The sequence below is a fragment of the Danaus plexippus genome, chromosome 5 (assembly GCF_018135715.1).
Source record: "Danaus plexippus chromosome 5, MEX_DaPlex, whole genome shotgun sequence".
NCBI classification, from domain to species: Eukaryota; Metazoa; Arthropoda; class Insecta; order Lepidoptera; family Nymphalidae; genus Danaus; species Danaus plexippus.
In genome coordinates, this window is record NC_083539.1 from 7,761,616 (window position 1) to 7,780,741 (window position 19,126).

The 19,126-nt window shown below is 27.9% G+C and overlaps 1 protein-coding gene across 3 annotated transcripts; it reads left to right on the plus strand.

Moving 5' to 3' along the window:
* The first annotated feature begins 2,186 nt into the window (after positions 1-2,186).
* Positions 2,187-14,591, plus strand: LOC116768981 (neuropeptide CCHamide-1). Of its 3 annotated transcripts, none has more exons than XM_032659920.2 (8): positions 2,187-2,209; positions 6,278-6,389; positions 9,760-9,837; positions 11,183-11,218; positions 12,810-12,901; positions 13,011-13,090; positions 13,375-13,474; positions 14,169-14,591. In XM_032659920.2, exons 2-8 carry the CDS (start codon positions 6,305-6,307, stop codon positions 14,190-14,192), a joined length of 495 nt encoding a protein of 164 aa, XP_032515811.1. In that variant the 5' UTR covers positions 2,187-2,209; positions 6,278-6,304; the 3' UTR covers positions 14,193-14,591. The 3 variants fall into 3 exon arrangements, with proteins under 3 accessions (XP_032515811.1, XP_032515812.1, XP_032515813.1); XM_032659921.2 differs by having other exon boundaries at positions 13,011-13,084; XM_032659922.2 differs by lacking the exon at positions 9,760-9,837.
* The last annotated feature ends 4,535 nt before the right edge of the window (positions 14,592-19,126 follow it).

Here is a 19,126-nt window from a genome sequence, read left to right on the forward strand (position 1 = left end):
CTAGTAAAATAAGAAAGAAATTTTTAATTTTCATGAATTATAGCAAGTGAACGCATCCGCAGTAATTTTAAATTTATTCTATGGGTTACTATTCCGATCAAGGCAGCTCAGAACCAAAAACTGATTTTTACCACCTCATAGACTACCAAAAGACTCCAGAAAAGAAAGAGGATTCTCCTTAAAATTTTACAGCTATTTTTATTTAAAGGATTCGAAGTTTATCATTTATTTAATTGAATTAAGTTGAACCATTTTCAAATATTTATTTTAAATATGAAATGATATTTTAAACTAGACTTAGTTTCCAATATGCGTAATTCAGCATAGTTAAGAATTAATTTAGAAAAACCAAATTTATACGTAAATAACTATGGAAAGCTTTTCGTGTAACATGATGAAAATATGCTGTAATCACAAGAGTATTCTGATCTCAACTACAATAAATCTAAATTTAGTACTAAAGTATTAAATTTAGATTTGATATTATTATAAAATACGTTTTTATTGCGTTATCCGTCATTAAAAGGAAAAAATAAAAAAAATATTTAAAACGTGAAAGAAATTTTGTTAATTAAATTAAGGCGAATTCTAAAAAAATACTAATTTAAATTATTATTATCTGATATAATAACTAAGTTTTATTTAATTTAAAGAATATTACGTTGTTTGTTTGTTTGTGGTTTAACGATTACGTTGAAACCCATGGGGCATTTCATAGATAATCCAAAGGCGAAAAATGCTTACTCCGTTTTGGAAAAGCCCATACACTCTTATTGCTGGGCAAATATTAACCAATAGTGACTAAGGACTACTACAAGGAAAATCGCTATCGAATGAGTAAAAAGGCATTGAAGTTTGTTAATTTGTTGAGATCTACGTTGCCACGGACAAATACAGATAAACACACAGTCACATTGTAGCGAGGTTCATTTTGCGTTGCAAATTAAAATGTCTCTCTGAGTAATTTTTAAATATATAATATATTATTAAGGCTTTAGGATTAATAGTTTGTTAATTGTACTGACTTGTTTGTTTATAAGAAAATCTCAGTATTCATCCGTGGAAATTTTGGAAGAAGAAGCTCGCACTTATGTTTAGAAATAAAAATATATATATGTATTTTAAATAAACAGACGACTTGTTATAACTATTTAAGTACAAAAACTATGAGCTTTCTTACAAAACAAAATGTGTTTTAAATATTAATTAAGAAAATTGTAATGAATTTAAATTAATAGAAAAGTTATTAGTTTTTTATTAATCAATTATTTTCTTTGAAACAATAATTTATATTTGACCAAATGTGTCCGTGGATTCCTGAACGTGTATAATTTAATTTGAATTGCAAATCCATATTCACGATTACCGCACTGGCAACAGTTTTGGTGAGTTAAGGAGTTTTTAATTTTAAAAAAGTCACATGCTTTAACTTCTTTTTTATATTATTTTTTAAGTAAAAAAAATATTATATCTTTATGATGGGAAGCAATTAATCTACACATCTTTAAAGATAAAACTTGAAAAATATATTACAAAATCTGTTAAAAAAATACAATCAACGTTATTTATAACAAATCATAATCATTGTCAAATGTAGTTTTTAAACAAAATGACAAACTCTAAAAACGCTGATGTCTAACACAAAATAATACTAAGCATTTCAAAAAAACATGTTACTTAATAGAAATAGAATACAATACAATAATATAGAGTAATAGATAAAATAATTTCGTAACAATCTTATAAGATTTATACAATACGCTATTAGAAATATTTTCAAAAACATTAAACAATTCTATTCTGCACTTAATCAAACCAAATATGTGATACTGAAAAACCGTAATCAGTGACAACAAAATTTAAAAAAAAATGAATTAGAATAAAAATAAATGAGTACTAAGTCACGTACATGTAAGCAAAAATCAAAGCCTTGGATTATAAATATTCAAGTTACGCCTCCACGTGGGAGCTAGGGCGTACAAATTGAAAGAATAGACCAATATGTAAAGGGGCGTATACTATAGAGTTAAATTAAAAAAAAATCACAAAAAAGGTCTTATATCAACATATTAAAATCATTTCTAGGAATTGTCAATATTATTTGATGTTATATTTAAGTTATGTGATGTCATCAGTGGGGCAGTATATAAGCGGTGTTGGATCGCCGCCTGACTAGACAACAACGAATCGCGGACTGGGAAGGTTGTATGTGAGTATGCGATTCACTATTTATATTTTCATAACTTATATATGTTACATTTGAATTATGATATGTTATAAATAACGTTGAGTGTATTTTTTTAAGAGCTTTTGTAATATTTTTTTTTCAAGTTTTATATTCAACGATGTGTAGATTAATTGTTTCCCATCATAAAGATATTATATTTTTTTTTACTTAAAACGGAAGAACTAAATGAATTCAATATCATTTATATATTTTAAATAAATTACTTTTGTTAAATGATGCCTTTATTAATTAACGAATTTCATCGCGACAAAAAGTTATTAATATTCGTAAAGTGAGATCAATTTTTTTTTTTAATAACTTATGAAACCTTTTGTCACACATACAAGAGGGAGCTGTTTTAACGGTTTACATCTAGACATAAACATGCACTTTATGATAAACACGGCGGCTACTTTAGCTTAAAGTTGGTAACGTTAAAATTTAGTGTCAAGTAACTTTAAGTGAGTTCGGACCAGTCCTGATATATGGAAAGTCATAGTTTACATCGGATATTAACCGAACTAATATTAACCTAACCATAAGAACTATTTTAAACAGCCTCTTTCGACAAAATCAAACCTCAATAAACAATTTATTAAGTAGTTTCCTAAAACATGTTCTTTAGGTGTAAAATTATAGCAAACATACATACATACATCTCAAACTTATAAACTTTAAATGTATATTATCTTTACCCATTTTCAAACAAATCCTTTCCAATATTTTTATTACATGAACAGCCGCCGCAGTTCAATTCTTACCTGTTATTAACTAGCTCTGCCATACGTTTCACCCTTTGTTTCAAAATCACCTAAAAACCACCTCTATTGGAAGGTAAAAGAATCTTTAATATCTAATTTTCTTTGAAATACTTTATATTTAAATGAGATATAATGAAACGATGCCTCAAAAAGCATAACATTAAGTGATGTTCCTTTTTTTTATTAAATTATTTATTGTTGCATCAAATCATTTTTAACAGGGGATTTGAATTAATATCTGTTTCTGTTAAGACGCAGAAACTACGTACAATTAACTTTGAAAACCTAAAAAAGTATTGTAAGTAGTTTATCAGAAATTGCAGTAAATTGAACGTTCTCTTCGCAAATTAAACAGTTCGGTACACTAATGGCTTTAATCGCTAACACTGAGAAGACCCTTAGAATCACTTTCTTATAAATTAACGTCATTAATTCTGTGATGTTCATTGCTTTACAGCTGAAACATAAATATCTCTTAACCTATCTGAAAAAAAAATCTCCAATCTCGTACATATAAACTATTGGCTATCACACGTAAACTCATTTCGCAATCTAATGCACTATTCTCAGCCAAATAAATGTATTTTATCACCATAGGTCAAACTATTTTAAAATATTCACGAAACTTTATCATTTTCAATATGATTAAATCCAGTCATACTTATTCAATATTAAAAATAGATGCATCCAACCTAATTTAATACAAGCTTACGTGAAATATCCAACTATGATAACAGACCGACATTTTTCAATTCATCGTCCCACAGAATTTGTAATATCATATTATTCGTAGAAAGAAATCACTGCAGGATAGCTACTACGTAACCTTAAAATCACGCGGTAAATTGAAATCCCATATGATTTTCCATTCTTACTTATTATGCATATCAAAAGTTGCAAAGCCATAATATGATTTATATAAATTCAATATATTTGCAACGTGTAGTAACTTTTCGTAGTTTTGTTTTGTTGGAAAACATTTTGACATCAGCTACATATGACATCAAAATATCATTAAGAGCTTATTCGTATTTTAGTCAAACTAATACAGATGTACATTGAGATAGAATCATTTTAAATAATGTTATAATAATGGGATAAATTTTTTTAACATTTTACTAAACAAAAAGGATACTTCATAACTCCGCTCGCGATGTCTGTTACCGGCAAGACATGCGGAGCTATTGTACGCATGAATGCCGCTTACGTTATAAAAAAATGCTAGCAGTGAAAAATAATAGCTGTTCTACATAGAAATCTTTCAACTACATCATGTTATCCCAGGATGAAATAAAATTATTTTTAACATTTCAATCATCACGGGTTCGGATATAAACTTGAAAGACGAAGACGAGATTTATAAAACCTTAAGCTAAAATAAGACCTAGGTTACACATTTGTTGAAACAATTAAAATATATCCAAATTTCAAGAAAATATTCGTTTAAGGAAAATTTAATTCAATTATCACTTTGAAAGTTAAATTATCAAACTGTTATTTAAGAAGTTAATTGTTTTGCAATAATTTATAACTAATTGTGGCTTCATTTGAAATTGTATGTTGGGAGAATTTGTCCTACTTGTTTTTATAAATTCAAAACAAACAATTTCCTAATAACGATTTCACATCAATTACTATAAAAAAATCTAATTTTTAATGAAAAAAATATGCTCATTTTGATACTATTATTTAAGCGATTTATAATATTTTTTATTGTATTGTGATTGTATTGATATATATATTTTTATTATTCTATTTATTTGTAATTAATCCAGTAAGTTAGTTAGTTTCTTTATAATATTTTATAACTTTCAAGCTTCGACTAAAGAATTTTTTTTTATTTTCATAATAAGAATTGCCCGGTAGTGTATCCACTTATCAAGAATCAACACCTATATCGATATATATATATATATATTTATATATTCTATTTGTAGTAAATGTTGAGTTAGAATTGCCACAAAAGTTTCTAGTTTACAAATTTTAGTTTAAACTAAAAAAAGACAGCAGATACTGAAACTATATTGGTAATGAATTGATACATTATGAAATTATCTAGGGCTATTGTTGTGTGATAGAGGGAATCGATGTTCTAGGTGTTATTAAGTCGTGGGTGCAGGAAGTATAAATATAAATTTGGGTTAAACTTATTTCAAGAAAGTGATAGTCACCGCATATAGAAACTGTATCGGAACTACAGATTAACGTTTTACATGCATGGAGAAAACTTAGCAACGTAGTTACAATAGACTAAAAACTAAAATCATCACATAAAGTTGCTACACAGATACATTAAACTAAAATCATCACATAAAGTTGCTACACAGATAAACTAATATTTTCGGATGTAATACGCGTTTTTCAATATTTTAAAACTTCAAGCACATACTTTTTTTAATAATAAAAAAAAGCGGAAAATATTAGTTTTATTTAAATGAAAACTCGTTTGTGTCTTAGACATCATCATGCTCTATAGATAAAAAGACACCTCTACCTTCGCGAATAGAATTACCTCCATCTTATTTGCTTATTTTATCTTTTACCAAAAACCATTTTTTTTTAATAAATAAGAAAGTGCAATTAACTATTTTTCTTTGTAACTAATCTTTCGTTCCTTTTTAATTTATTATAAAGATGTTAGCTGACTTAAATATTAAATAATGGATCATTTAAAATATCTTCGAATAACGATTCCGCTGTACTTTTATTCTACAAGCAACTTTTTACTCTGTATGATATAACAATGTCATAATGACATATAGGCTAATTAGTGTTAAGATATTTTAACAATATATATATATATACATACATAAGACAAAATTAATCTAATGAAAACACACAGAAGATACAATTTATAAAGATTTTTATATTATTGAATGTTATCTATTAGTTGGGTTACCGACTGTTATTATTTCCCTTAAAATAAACTTCTGAGGTTGGTTTTGAAGATTTGTTTATTTATTCGTTTCTATGGATATAGAATTAACAAAACCATGCAAATTTCAGAATATTTTATGAAAATTAATTTGAAATTGAAGCGATAGCTGTCCAAAAACAGACTATTATATCTCAATATAGAGAAATGAAAATAATATTATATTTATTTATTAATAATATAGGATTTTTTATAACTGATTGACGAGTATTTATATTTTAAAATAAGTTAAAAAAAACTTTATTAACATTCGCTCATAGAGTTTAAAATTGAACAAAAAATAAGTATGACGAAATCTGAATTCAAGCTATACTAACTTTCATAATCGACTAAGCCTTACATTTTTGTGATCAGTACAAGAAAATTTTCAAGTCGAAAACAATGCAGAAGACAACCAGCTCCTTGGCCACAATGCGAGGAATTCTGGCTCTCGTGCTGGTCATCTGCCTGGTGGAGTGCACCACGGGTAAGATCATGCACCTTATTTGATATAACCATTTTCTCATAAGCTTTTGTCGATAACAATCCATTGCATATTTCCATATAATTTAGTCAAATCTTTTATTATCCTCCGATTAAATCTTCTAAATAGAACAGCTTCATACATTTAATTTAATTAACTTCATTATTTAATCTCTAAGTTTGGAAAAAGTAATTATTTTAAAACTGGAAAAAAAAATATTCTATTCATACATAAAATAACAGATACATTTTATATGAAATTCACGGTTATTTCAACACATGTCACAATTTCCCTACAGCGAGCCTCCTCATCGTACATTCAATGGCATATGAGGCTGTATTTCGTAACTGAAAACGACTGAGTGAACTCATATGAGTTCTTTAAGGTCGCTATTAAACATTGCCATATATCCTCATAATCTCATACAAACGACATAACCTATATTTTTCTGTTGACGTCTTATTATAAGGGATATAGCAAATGGAAGGGTTAGTTAAGTTCTTACGATTTAGATCCCCTCACTGATATGCTTCGCTTAAGTCATCCAGTGAGATTTATATCAATGTTGGAAAAATTCAAAAATAGTAATAAAAAAATATTCCTAAACAAATAAATGCATTATTATATTAGAACGAACATTATATTAATTGTAAATAATTTTATAATAACTAATTAGAATGACACTGAAGTTTTTTTTACGCTTTTTGTCTTCAGAACATAGTCACAAATTCATAAAACCCTCTATAATATAAATAGACATAAGTTGTATCTGGTTTAAGGGGCCCCTATCTTAAGTCGGTTAAACGCTCACCTCAGCCGTCCAAGCTCCTCTCTCTACCTAAATTTGAAACGAACCTACTAGAGCTGACTTCGAATCACGTCTTAAAAATGAATTGGTGTTAATTCTGGACAGGCCCAAATGTTTTAGTTAGTTGCAGAAATATGTATTGAATTGTATTTTTCCATACTACATGAACTTTTATTTGCCCTTAATTTTGACTTTACTAATTGCTTTGCTTTAAGTTATATAATTTTTTATGTAATTTATAACATGTCTTTCATATATTTCTTATATAAATCTATTGAATGGGTCTATTCTCGTTCCACATATAATAAGCTCATCACTTAAAATGAACATGATAATAAAATTAATAAATATATAAATATATTCGAGGAGATGGAGTCCTATTTATATTTTTAATACATTTTCTTTTTCAATGTCTATTCTTTGTTATAACAATAAACGTAACGGAATTATAAACATGACATTTGTCATATCGTGATGTGAGATATAATTATACCTCGATACTCAAAAGTAGTTCCTCATTTTGCCGAAGTAATAAAACTCAATAAATTGCCACTACTTAGATATTAGTAGTTGGTTTATGCAACGTGTTTAATGAGTACAAAAAATATTGCGATTCTTATAAAGAGTTCCGAAAAATTATATGTACTGTAGACAATATTGAAAAAAAAAAACAATTTTAGGGGAGAAAAATTTTTTGCGAAATAACTTCTATACTTAATTAAATATCGCAGATCCAATTTTACGTATTTATTTATTTATGCTATTTATTTTAAAAAAAATATTATAAATAATAATACGATCATACTCGATTAATTTCTCAATTTATTTAAATTAATTTTATATGTAACCTTCTTGTAAATAACTCAACACAAAGAGCTTGTTACAAAGAAATAAACATATACAATACATTTAGCTGCAAACTCCAACAAGTTAAAGTAAATCTCACCTATTTTATTAAATATAACAAATAGAATTAGAACCTTCTGCTCGGCCAGCAACACGATCACTGTTAACTATGAGTTATTATTGAAAACGCGCACGTAACACTTCAACTAACTCGATTGTCTTAAACTTGTACAGTTTTGACAGTTCACATATATTTTTTTTCTAGCGTTCTTATTGACTTTGCGGAGATTTCTTTACCATGGAAACGTGTGACTTGATTATAAATGTTCAATATAAAAATAGTCTATACAAATTCAAAATAAATATATATGTATATGTTGCCTGATATATTATCTGTCCTATTTTAAATACATTTACAATTTAGATTTTCTATTTTAAAATATACATAACATTGAAGGTTTGTATGTTAGTTTTGTAGTAGAACGTAACTACTGATAAGATTTTGCTAAAACTTTTTTAGGTAGCAATGAAGACGTCCTCGCAACTTCCCGCGATTTTTTGTTGTTGTTCTTTAAAATCATAATATTCTCTTCAATAAAGCGTTTTTCTTTTCATTTATTTTATACGCGTTAATACTTAAACGAAAGGAAATAATTCATAATGATTATCATAAAAATGATGCCAAGATAGCAGCGCTTTAATAATTTTATCACGTGCTAAGCAGATCTTACAAATGAAGTCGTAAACCGTATGTTTACCGATAATATTAAATCCGCATATTAATATCTCGTACACACAGCAAACGCTTTAATTTAAAACTAATTATAATATGAACTACACAACTGTTACGAATTGAAACTTGGTGAGAGTTTTTTTTTTCTATAATAAAAAAAAATCCAACACGCAATGCGTCTAATAAGTAAATGTACTGAAAGTAAATTTCCGGATATTAAGTGTCGTGTTTATTATTACATTAATTACATAAGGTTGTGAACTTCCCCGTAACTGTTTATAGTTGTCGTGCATGTTGAGGCAGGTCACCGCACATCGGACACAGACTAATTAAAACTTTTTATTCATTACCCGTTTAATTGTATATAATTTGCTTATTACTAGAATAACAGACGCTTGTTATTTACTAACCAATTACATATAAATTATATAATTAAAATATTTTTATAGTCATTGTTTTGTTTAAAATAACTCGACTATAGTGCCCTTAAATAGACGTTATCTTATTTCTATTGATAGAATGAGACGAAAATAAGTATATGAGTCTAATCTCAAATATATTTCTATCAGAAAAACAAAACAATACCATACTTAGGTCCAATACTATTACTTTTAACGTGTAATCGGCTTAGAATGCTATGGGATGGCAATACAATAAAGCGAAACAATAAATGTGATACTTTTTAATGAAACGCCGCTGGAAACCAACGGACATACGCCATTACCAATTCATCTGCATCAAAATATTGTACATACATATAATAGTTTTAATACGTTGTAAATATATATAAAAAAAATTAATTATATATGCACGTATGTATATTTAAAACTACTCTCTCCTTAATAGACATTTGGCAAGCGAGCACTTCGTAGTGGCTTAATAAATGATTTTATCGGAAGGACGCTCGACGCTTGAACCGTATTACCGAGGACAAGACACAAAATCTATTAAATATATTCTTAATTTTATATCTATTTAATTCACAGAGCAGAGAATAGACAATAGAGGTAGTAAAGCTTCGAATCTAATACAGAAAGTCAACGGATGGCGCAGTCAACGCGGAGGTATGCACTTACCAGCACCCCCGCTCAAAGCAAAATACGAAATGTAGATAAGCTTCCCATTAGAATACGCACGTATATTGGAATCATTACTCGCTATAAGAAACATCTCTGTGTCTCCTAATACAATATAATTCAATTCAACGCACTTTACCTCTGTAGCATCATTACACTACGCTTTTATTAAGCTTAAATATTAAGCGAATAGAGAATTAGCACGGCATAAAAATTAAGGCATGTACTTTGCATGTTTGCATTTTAATTGTATGACAATCGTGTTTCATAGAAGCCAGCCTTGTTCTACGTATCAATAGAATATAACACTGTCAAGGGTAATTAATACTTTGATATATAAAGATATTATGAAAAATTTCACAGTAATGACATTTTTTGTCGATCGTCTGTATTGAGCTTTGATGAAACGGTACTTATTAGTGACAGTGTAAGTATTATTATTGATTGACGCCCTTCACAAGTGCACAACATGCAATTCAAACATTAATTCGTTAAGTGATGACCTGTCTTGTCACTGTGACAATATAAACAGTGTTGTCATTTATAAAAAAATATATAGAAATTAAAATTGTTTTACACGTGCCTCGAGATTCAATCTTTTAAATGAACTTCATTTTCGGTGGTGTATTCTACTAGCAGACAGTTTTGTTTATTGAAGGATTTATAAGAAATTTTATATTAAAACTAGTGACATATTGAAGAGTGTTACAGAGAATATGTAATCTACTTAAAATACGTTATAACCGCATGGGAAATATACGCTATTGAATATTGATAAAACGAATTGACATTTATAAATTAAAAGATAAGTTCTTCTTTGCTTCTTTGCAAAGGAATCTCTGGCTTAAATAAAACTAGTATTGTAAAGAACTCTCACTGTAGATAATCCATTTACTTTGTGTACTATGCAGACAACAATAGTATCATTTTCCTATTAAAGTCACTCAATGTATGGGATAGCGGTCAACTTAGTTATGGTGAGTGCATTATAAGGCGATCTTAAGGCACTCTGATATTTATGACATAAGGAAGCACTTGACATAACAACTCTAACTCTATGTAATACCTGAATTTTATTCTAATTTTATTAAAATGTAACCATAATTTACTTCACACTCAGTTTACGGTATTTAAAATATCATATGTATGTTTGGTGGCGAAAAATTACTGAAATAGCGCAAACTGGTATGAGCAAAATGTGTCTTTGGCGCTAATGACTCAGTTAAAACTTGTCTTGTTTTTACTATGCCAAGTAAAAACTCCCCGGGACTATACTCAATTCCTTCGTGAAAGTTATTTTATATATTATATACGTATATTTCTTATTTCGCAGGATCTTGTCTCAGCTACGGACACTCGTGCTGGGGGGGTAAGTGATATTCTATTGAACATTATAATGTAATTTTTTTCGCCAAAATCACCTTCCTTTATGTTAAAATAAAGTTCTCAACAAACCTTACCTGAATGAATTAAGCGTGTTAATATGTGCTAATTAAATCAGGGAAGAAATATAATAATTTTACTAAATTCTAATCCAAATTTAAATAACCTTCAATGGAGAATTTCAAGGGAGGGAACAGGTGGGAAGCGACAAACCTTATTCGCTGTTAAAACCGTCGTCTGAGATATCATATTGAAAGAATTATTAAATGTGTTATATAATATTTGAATCAACAAAGTATTTAAAATTTAAGCAACAATGAAATGCAAAAGCATGCAATTCATAACCTATCTTCCTTCATCTGGTTAAACATAACCTTATAATTAATCATAATTATTTATGTGTTAGAATTGTATCGAAACACCAAATATTTAAAGTATGTTTTCTTTATACACAAAGTAAACAAATTACTTCGTATATCCTGCAATATATGTATATATCTCTCGTATGAGAGTGAAACAAATACTGCACAAATAATTTATAACCTTGTGAAAACTAACTCTAAAACAAACATGAAATATCGTTTGGGGTAAAACCGAATTGAAAATTTCCTTACCTTAACTTGACTTATAATTTCTATAATGTAAAATATTTAGTCAAAAAGAGCGGCGTAAGCAATTATAACGTCGATTGTGTTCAGGGGTCTTATCGGAAGCCTTTAATCCTTGATATCTGCTGCACCTGTCGGCTTTGTGTTTAATGTCAGTTAAACTGAAGTGAGTAAGTTAATATACATCTACACACAACATTTAGAGCCCTGTAGATTAATTTTTATCGGCGGATACTTCGTTCATGTGTAATAATACCAAGCATCGCTGTATAGCTACTATTTGTGTAAAATGCAATAAAATTAAAGCATTTTTGATTAACTTCATACAATGGAATAAAAGTTAATATGGATAAAATAATATATCATAAAGTTAATATAACATAATACAGAAGTTCACAATAAATCATTCTAATACGTTTCTGCTGAAGGAAAAGGACGTTTTCCAAGAAAAATAGTATAGTATTTAGAAGCTTTTTATTAATAATAAAAGTAATATAATATGCCACATTAAAAAATATTTTTGATATAAAATTAAAAACATATCCTCATATAAATTATGTTGTGAACAAAGCAATATGGATGCCTTGTAATAACAGCTGTCATTTTAATCCCGTCAAAAAACGGATTCAGTTAATTTTAAATGTAACAGGTTAAGCATTAGTGTGATGTCGTTTATAGCAACGTAATTACAACATCAATTTCCAGATTAAAGTATAATTCGAAAGGGCTTTTGAATATCTTTTACAGGAAAAAAGTTATACATTAAACTATATATTAATTCAACACAGATAAGTTTAAATATTCCGTAGTCATAGCCACAGATTATATATTATTTTGACATCCTTTTTTATTAATTTATATGTTTATTTACATTGAATTTGTTTGATATTGTTTATATATTATATCTTTCGAATTTTGTATTGTTTGTTTATTCCTTTGGGGATTTACAGCAGATATATAAAATTTCAGCTCATGGCAAGCGGTCTGGTAAAGAACCTTCTTCGGCTCCAGATTGGTACATCACCAGAATCCTTAGGCGAATGGCTGCTAACAGTGATCTGGTAAAAATCTAGCTATTATAATCATTAATATAGCATTTAGTTATTAACATATTTAATATATAAAAACATGTATAAAGAGAAGTTGCTTCAGAGCCATCTATGTTTTTAGAATAACTCCAGGGACCTTGACTCTCGTACTACTGGCGACATCTATCAAGCAAATATGGAAGATTTACCCAACAGGTTCGTGTAAGTATACAGAAACAGCAAAGCCCAAAGACTTCTCTTTGATAAATTTGTCTACAGAGAGGGCTGTAGGGAAACAAGACTATGAGCTTTTTCGCAATAGATGTCACTACTTGTACTTCACTTAACATAAAGCTTCATCCTTATCCATAGACTTTTTAAATAAGAAAAACCTAAAAAAAATTAATTCCAGCCCTGTTACAAATTACGCGTACCTAATATTAAAATTTAAGTTATTTTATAAGGATTTATATGTTGGTTTAAAATATAAATAAAAAAAATTGCAGGCTTGGAACGGAAGTGATTTCAGACATTGCTTCAAAACAGGCGGCCAAGCCTATGCTGGACGAAGACCTGCTTTCCAATATGAAATTCTGGCAAATGATGGTAAAGAAGGAATTTAAAAATTAATACAATTATTATAACACTAGAAAATGATACCAACGAAACTTTTTGAGCTTTCACGATAGCTTTTTCTAAAGAAATGCTAATTGAGATGAAGGGTTGAAACTATTCAATACGAAGGCCTTTAGATTTATTCATTAATTCCAGTATCTAAGAATTAAAATATATATATATAAGTGAGATACTGGTTTTCTCTAGTGATGAAAAATTTATTGGTATACCTCAGCTATATAGTTATCTGAACTAAAATTTCAACCTTATTCATACGATAGTTCTTTATATGCTTGACAATCACACTGATAAAGGGTTAGTTCCATTTATTTTATTAGAAAAAAAAATACAGATTCATAAAACCAACCAAATAAAATATTATTTTGATTTAAAAAGTAACACATATATTATTCTGTATACGTGATCCAAGATAGTATCATCACGATATGTATGTATATATATAAACGAAGCGTTTCCCGTTTTTGCTTCAATAATTAATCTACGTTAATAATATAATGTGAGAAGGTTTATGAATGAAAAAATATTAACGTTTGATCCTGAACTTATAAGCGTACTGAACTAGTGATGTTCAGTATTAAACTATTGTCGATAACTTCAATTCGAGTTAATCTTTTATCGCACTAATTAAATCGCCCATAAATAATCAATCTTTTTTATTTTACAGAAATTAGCCTCTGAAGAAAACTAATCACTGACTGACTTCACTTCACAAATACTCCGGATTCAATCGCAAGGCTGGGTTGCGATTGATTTGTAATATATAGCATAAGACGACGTGCCATTCTGCGACATGCCATACTATAACAACATATAGATTGTTTAACTTCGACTAAAACTATTCATGAATAAATAACTATTACCACCAAAATATTACAGTACAGCTGAACCGGGAACGTTAAAAACTACTAATGTAGTATTAAACTATATAAAATTTTATTCTTCACCTTCATATTTTCGTGTATTCCTCATAATTTCACATCAAATAACAAATTTATGAAATAGCTCAATATATCATTGTAGTATATTATATGATATACATGTTTCACTGTTGGTGTTAATTATGAAATTTAATAAAACATGCTGTATATGAGGCACATCTGGTTTTATTAAACTGAAACCCCCTTAATCTACTTAAACTTACCAAACTACTTATAACAACTTTTTCATTGAATTAAATTTCGTGCGTGGTAACCAAGATAACATATCAAATTATTCAGTTAATTTTAACAATTAAACCGGCTACTTATAATAAAATACACACACACCCACACGCACGCACACACATATATATATATATATATATATATATATATATATATATATATATATAAGGGAAATTACTTATTGCTTCCGACGTTATTATTCATCAATTTGTCCTTATTTATTATACAGTTTTATGAAATACATTTAGAAATGGTTGCTATAGCAAAAATCAAAACGTCTAAGTCCTTCAAACTGACAAACTTGTACAATTCTAATATATTTAGGCTCTCTTGTATCTAGATGTTACAGAGTCTATGTTACATCCTAATGGACTACCTTAAAAATCTTTGTATATACTTTCTATTAAAGTAATTGTGGTAAATGAAGTAAAAGTAAACCAACTCACTGCAGCCGTCATAAAGGTAACTTCACTAAAAGCATTGTTACTTGTATCCCTTAGGATGGGAGCGTTAATTGTGCCTTACTAGTATAGTATGTGTTAGAAGGGATCGCGAGTAATATCAACTGTAGAATGGATTCACCTCATTTGGTGTTGTTAATAAATTAAATTAAGATGATATTAGATCTTTTGAAATTATGTAGAAAAAATATAGTCCTGGAAGAAAATGTTTACGTTTTCAGTGGTCGAGTTTTATGAGAATCTCAATGTAAGAACTGGGAACAGCTTTATACTTCCCAACTGTTCTAATCGGGATCCGAGCAAAAGTTAGAAGTATAAAAAAGGAGACAAACAAAAAAAGGCTTAAACGGACTTATTCATTTGAAGAGAAGAAGTGAAAATGAAAGTCTTGCACATTGCACATCTAGGAGACGGCATAGCTCAAAAATTCACTAGAAACATATAAGCCAATATAAACACTATCTAAAAAAACTACCTCAACACAATCATTTATTGTTAATCATGTTATGGCTTCCTTCACACCGGAATCGTCGAAAATTTGACTATGCCAACTTTTTTATTTGTTCGACGAATTACAATATTGATATTTTTAAATCATTTTATTTACTTATCGATCTCCAAAAGCGTTTTTGACGCTATCATCCTATGAATTAAATACTTTACACTAGTCAGAAGGTTGCCACAATATAAATACTGTGTGGTAACTTGGTAATCCAACGTATTACTTGTGAAGTATCCATTTTAATAATCATAAATCTTATTCATTTTATTATGAGGATAAAATGTCCCAGAGCCATTATTTAAAACATTAATAACGTGACATGCAGATGCAAAAAGTATTCAAGACTTAATGAGATTTAGATATAGACATTCAGTTTAATCGTATGTTACGGCGCCATTTTTTTATATATTTTTTTTAAATTTACGCAATATAATTATAATTTATATGTTACACATATCACAATTTCAGTGCAATGACGTCCGAAAACAAAAATTTTAAATAAAAAAAAAAATATTCAATAAATTTGAATTAATATTTTAATCATAAAATATGAACCGTTAAAATTCATTATTTAACTACTAGAACAATAGCATAGTAATTACTTATCTAAGAAAATAAATGCTATGTTGTTGCTATATTAGTGAAAGTCAAGTCCACGTACAAGAACATATAAAATAATACCTTCAAATATAAAGTCTATGAAAGTACCATCTAAAGTTTTATATCGTAAATGTTAAACTTTTTAAATTTCGTTTAAATTAAATATAATTTTGTAAAATCCAGAACCAGAAATAATCTAATACACTAAGTTTAATTTGGATCGGTTTTTTTATACTTATAACTAAGCATAGATTAATTATAACATAGGCCATATAATGTAACTCTAAATATAGCACTGAATTTTTTTTATGTACATTAAGTAACTTATACAGATTTGTTTTAACTGAACAAGTGAGACAAAAATGAACACGAGGATGTTTTAAAATTTGAGTAATAATAACATGAAAATTTTTAATGATACATATGATGTATGTACACCCAAACATAAGTGTAGTAAATTTATTTCAATGTCTATATATGTATATATAAAGTAATTTATTAATAATAGAATTATTAATAATTTCATTCGTATTGAGAAATCTAAATTTTATTCAGCACAAAAATGGCAGCTTATAACGTCACGGAAATCAAAATAGTTAAAGTCGTAATATAATAAAACATTTGTATAAAACCTTTTTTCCGAATGCTTTGAATTAGAACCCGTTTATTTAACTATTAAAAAAAAAAACAACGATATTAATGAACATAAACGTCAGACCGCTAAACATCTGCCATCAGAAATTAACAATAGATATGTTGAAAAACAAGGATTTATACAAACGCTATAATCCGTGAACTATTGTGGTGTCCGTCAAATACTTACTCTATGGTCGCCCAGAGAGTCATTACAAAACATTTACAGTCGAAACATTTTAACAGTTAAATTGTAATTTTAATATATCTATAACTTATATGTTATAATAAATTAATGACATATATTAAAATAGTTTTCATAGAATTTAATTATATTGTGCAAAATTGGATATCAATAATTATTCTCTCTTTCTATATATTTGCAATTGATAATTTTATATGTATTTATCAAACTACACACATAGACATTAGTCCAGCAATAAACAATATTATCTTATCTTGTAATCGTCTCACTCACTACATGAAGTCACCAGTGTTGTTCGAGATATTTAAAACACAAAAAATATAGGATTTCAGTTTTTATTTCCAGTCCAAATATATATAAACAGTTTTAGAACTATATCAAACATTCCTGATATAAATATTATTACAGTAGTAAAGGTCGTCGAGACATTAGAACAACGTGAAAAATAATTCCCTTACGTCCATATCAAATTTTTAAAGCTGTCTTTTAATTATTGTTATCAGTAACCACGAAAACCGTATGTAATATTAGTTAAGAAACATTTTTTAACTATCTCTTATATATATATTTCCGGTATTCAGCTTCTTCATATATATAACGTCACATCTGCTTTATACAATATCAACCATGTATATTTTTCCAGTCATTAATTTTATTTCCAGTCAATAAATATTCCAGTCTTAACACACACTTAATAATAGAGTAAGCATTCCAATTAAATCAAATATAATATTTATCCCACAAACCGAATATCTAACTTATCTTTATTTAAATTAATAATCTAAAGAAAAATTTTCTTGTCTCACACAGAGCAAGCAAGAAATTTAATCCATAATATTAATTCATTTTTACAAAGACTATTAAATTACCGACTGCCGATTAATAAAGAGATTGTACGATACGAATGAGAGATTTGAAATTGATTGGAATTGCTTCTTGCAGTCTTGTTTATGGTAAAAAAATATATCTTCTTATAATATCTGATCTGAGTGACATCATTCTTGTAAATTAACAAAATTATAGCAGACATTCATATAATTAAATCTAGACATTATTAAATTGTTAATAATTACCATGTTCAGATTTTTTTTCAAATAGTCTCTTGGAATAATATAACGTCGCTTAAACTGATTTTTCAAATTTGAAATCCTTCTTATTTATTTGTTCTCCTTTATGCAGTAACTAAAGATGCAGCACAGAGTTAGTATGTTTTAAATCCGTGTGTAGTTTAAACTAAGAACAGACTTTTATGTGAAACAAAAACTTTATTTTGAACGTTTTTTATTCATCACTTCTAAACTTTTGTTTGGCGATACTTGTCAAAATCTCTATTTTAAGAAGACACTAAGACTTTTCGAATTATTATATGTATGTATATTTTGTTATTCAAAGTGCTGGTGAAAATATTATTGGGGTCTTGTTAAAAATCAAAAAATAATAGTAATAATTAAATGATCGCTGACAAACTCCACTCCACACAGAACTCAAGATTATAGTTAATTTATTAGCATAAAAAAGGCACTAAAATTACTGATTGCAGAGATTGAAGATTTAATTTTCCTATTTAAACTAACGGTTTGTTTTGACACGTGCTGATTTCAACTCTAAGAGGTTTTCAAATTTTATAGAGCAATTTCAGCATAACAAAAAGAAATAAATGTTTTTTTAATTTTCGCTTGACAATGGTCTATTGCGGAACCGATTTAGCGTTTATGAAAAATAATAACTTGCTGTTGACTTGTATTTAAAATACAATTACAGTCTAGCTTAAAGGAAAAACAGTTTTATACTTAACGTATTATAATGGCCTGAAATTTTATTTCAAAAATTATTAAGTTTAAATCATTACTAACATTGTTTATAATATTAAAATAACAAGTTTTTATTGATGTCTATAGATATTCAGCAGAAAAAGCAATACTACTTATAGTATTTGTCATCTGTTATCAAACAAATCAATCACATGGGAATAATTATTTGCAAAAATATTGCAAATATCATTGCACAAGAGTCACGATACGCCAAACATTGGGATATCGGATTTACCTCGTAGTGAAG

Bases quoted from the DNA above. Each gene is read 5' to 3' on its own strand.
- LOC116768981 (XM_032659920.2), top strand. From the start codon at position 6,305: ATGCAGAAGACAACCAGCTCCTTGGCCACAATGCGAGGAATTCTGGCT. The intron at 6,390-9,759 runs GTAAGATCATGC...TTTAATTCACAG, and splicing joins CCTGGTGGAGTGCACCACGG to AGCAGAGAATAGACAATAGA. The intron at 9,838-11,182 runs GTATGCACTTAC...CTTATTTCGCAG, and splicing joins ATGGCGCAGTCAACGCGGAG to GATCTTGTCTCAGCTACGGA.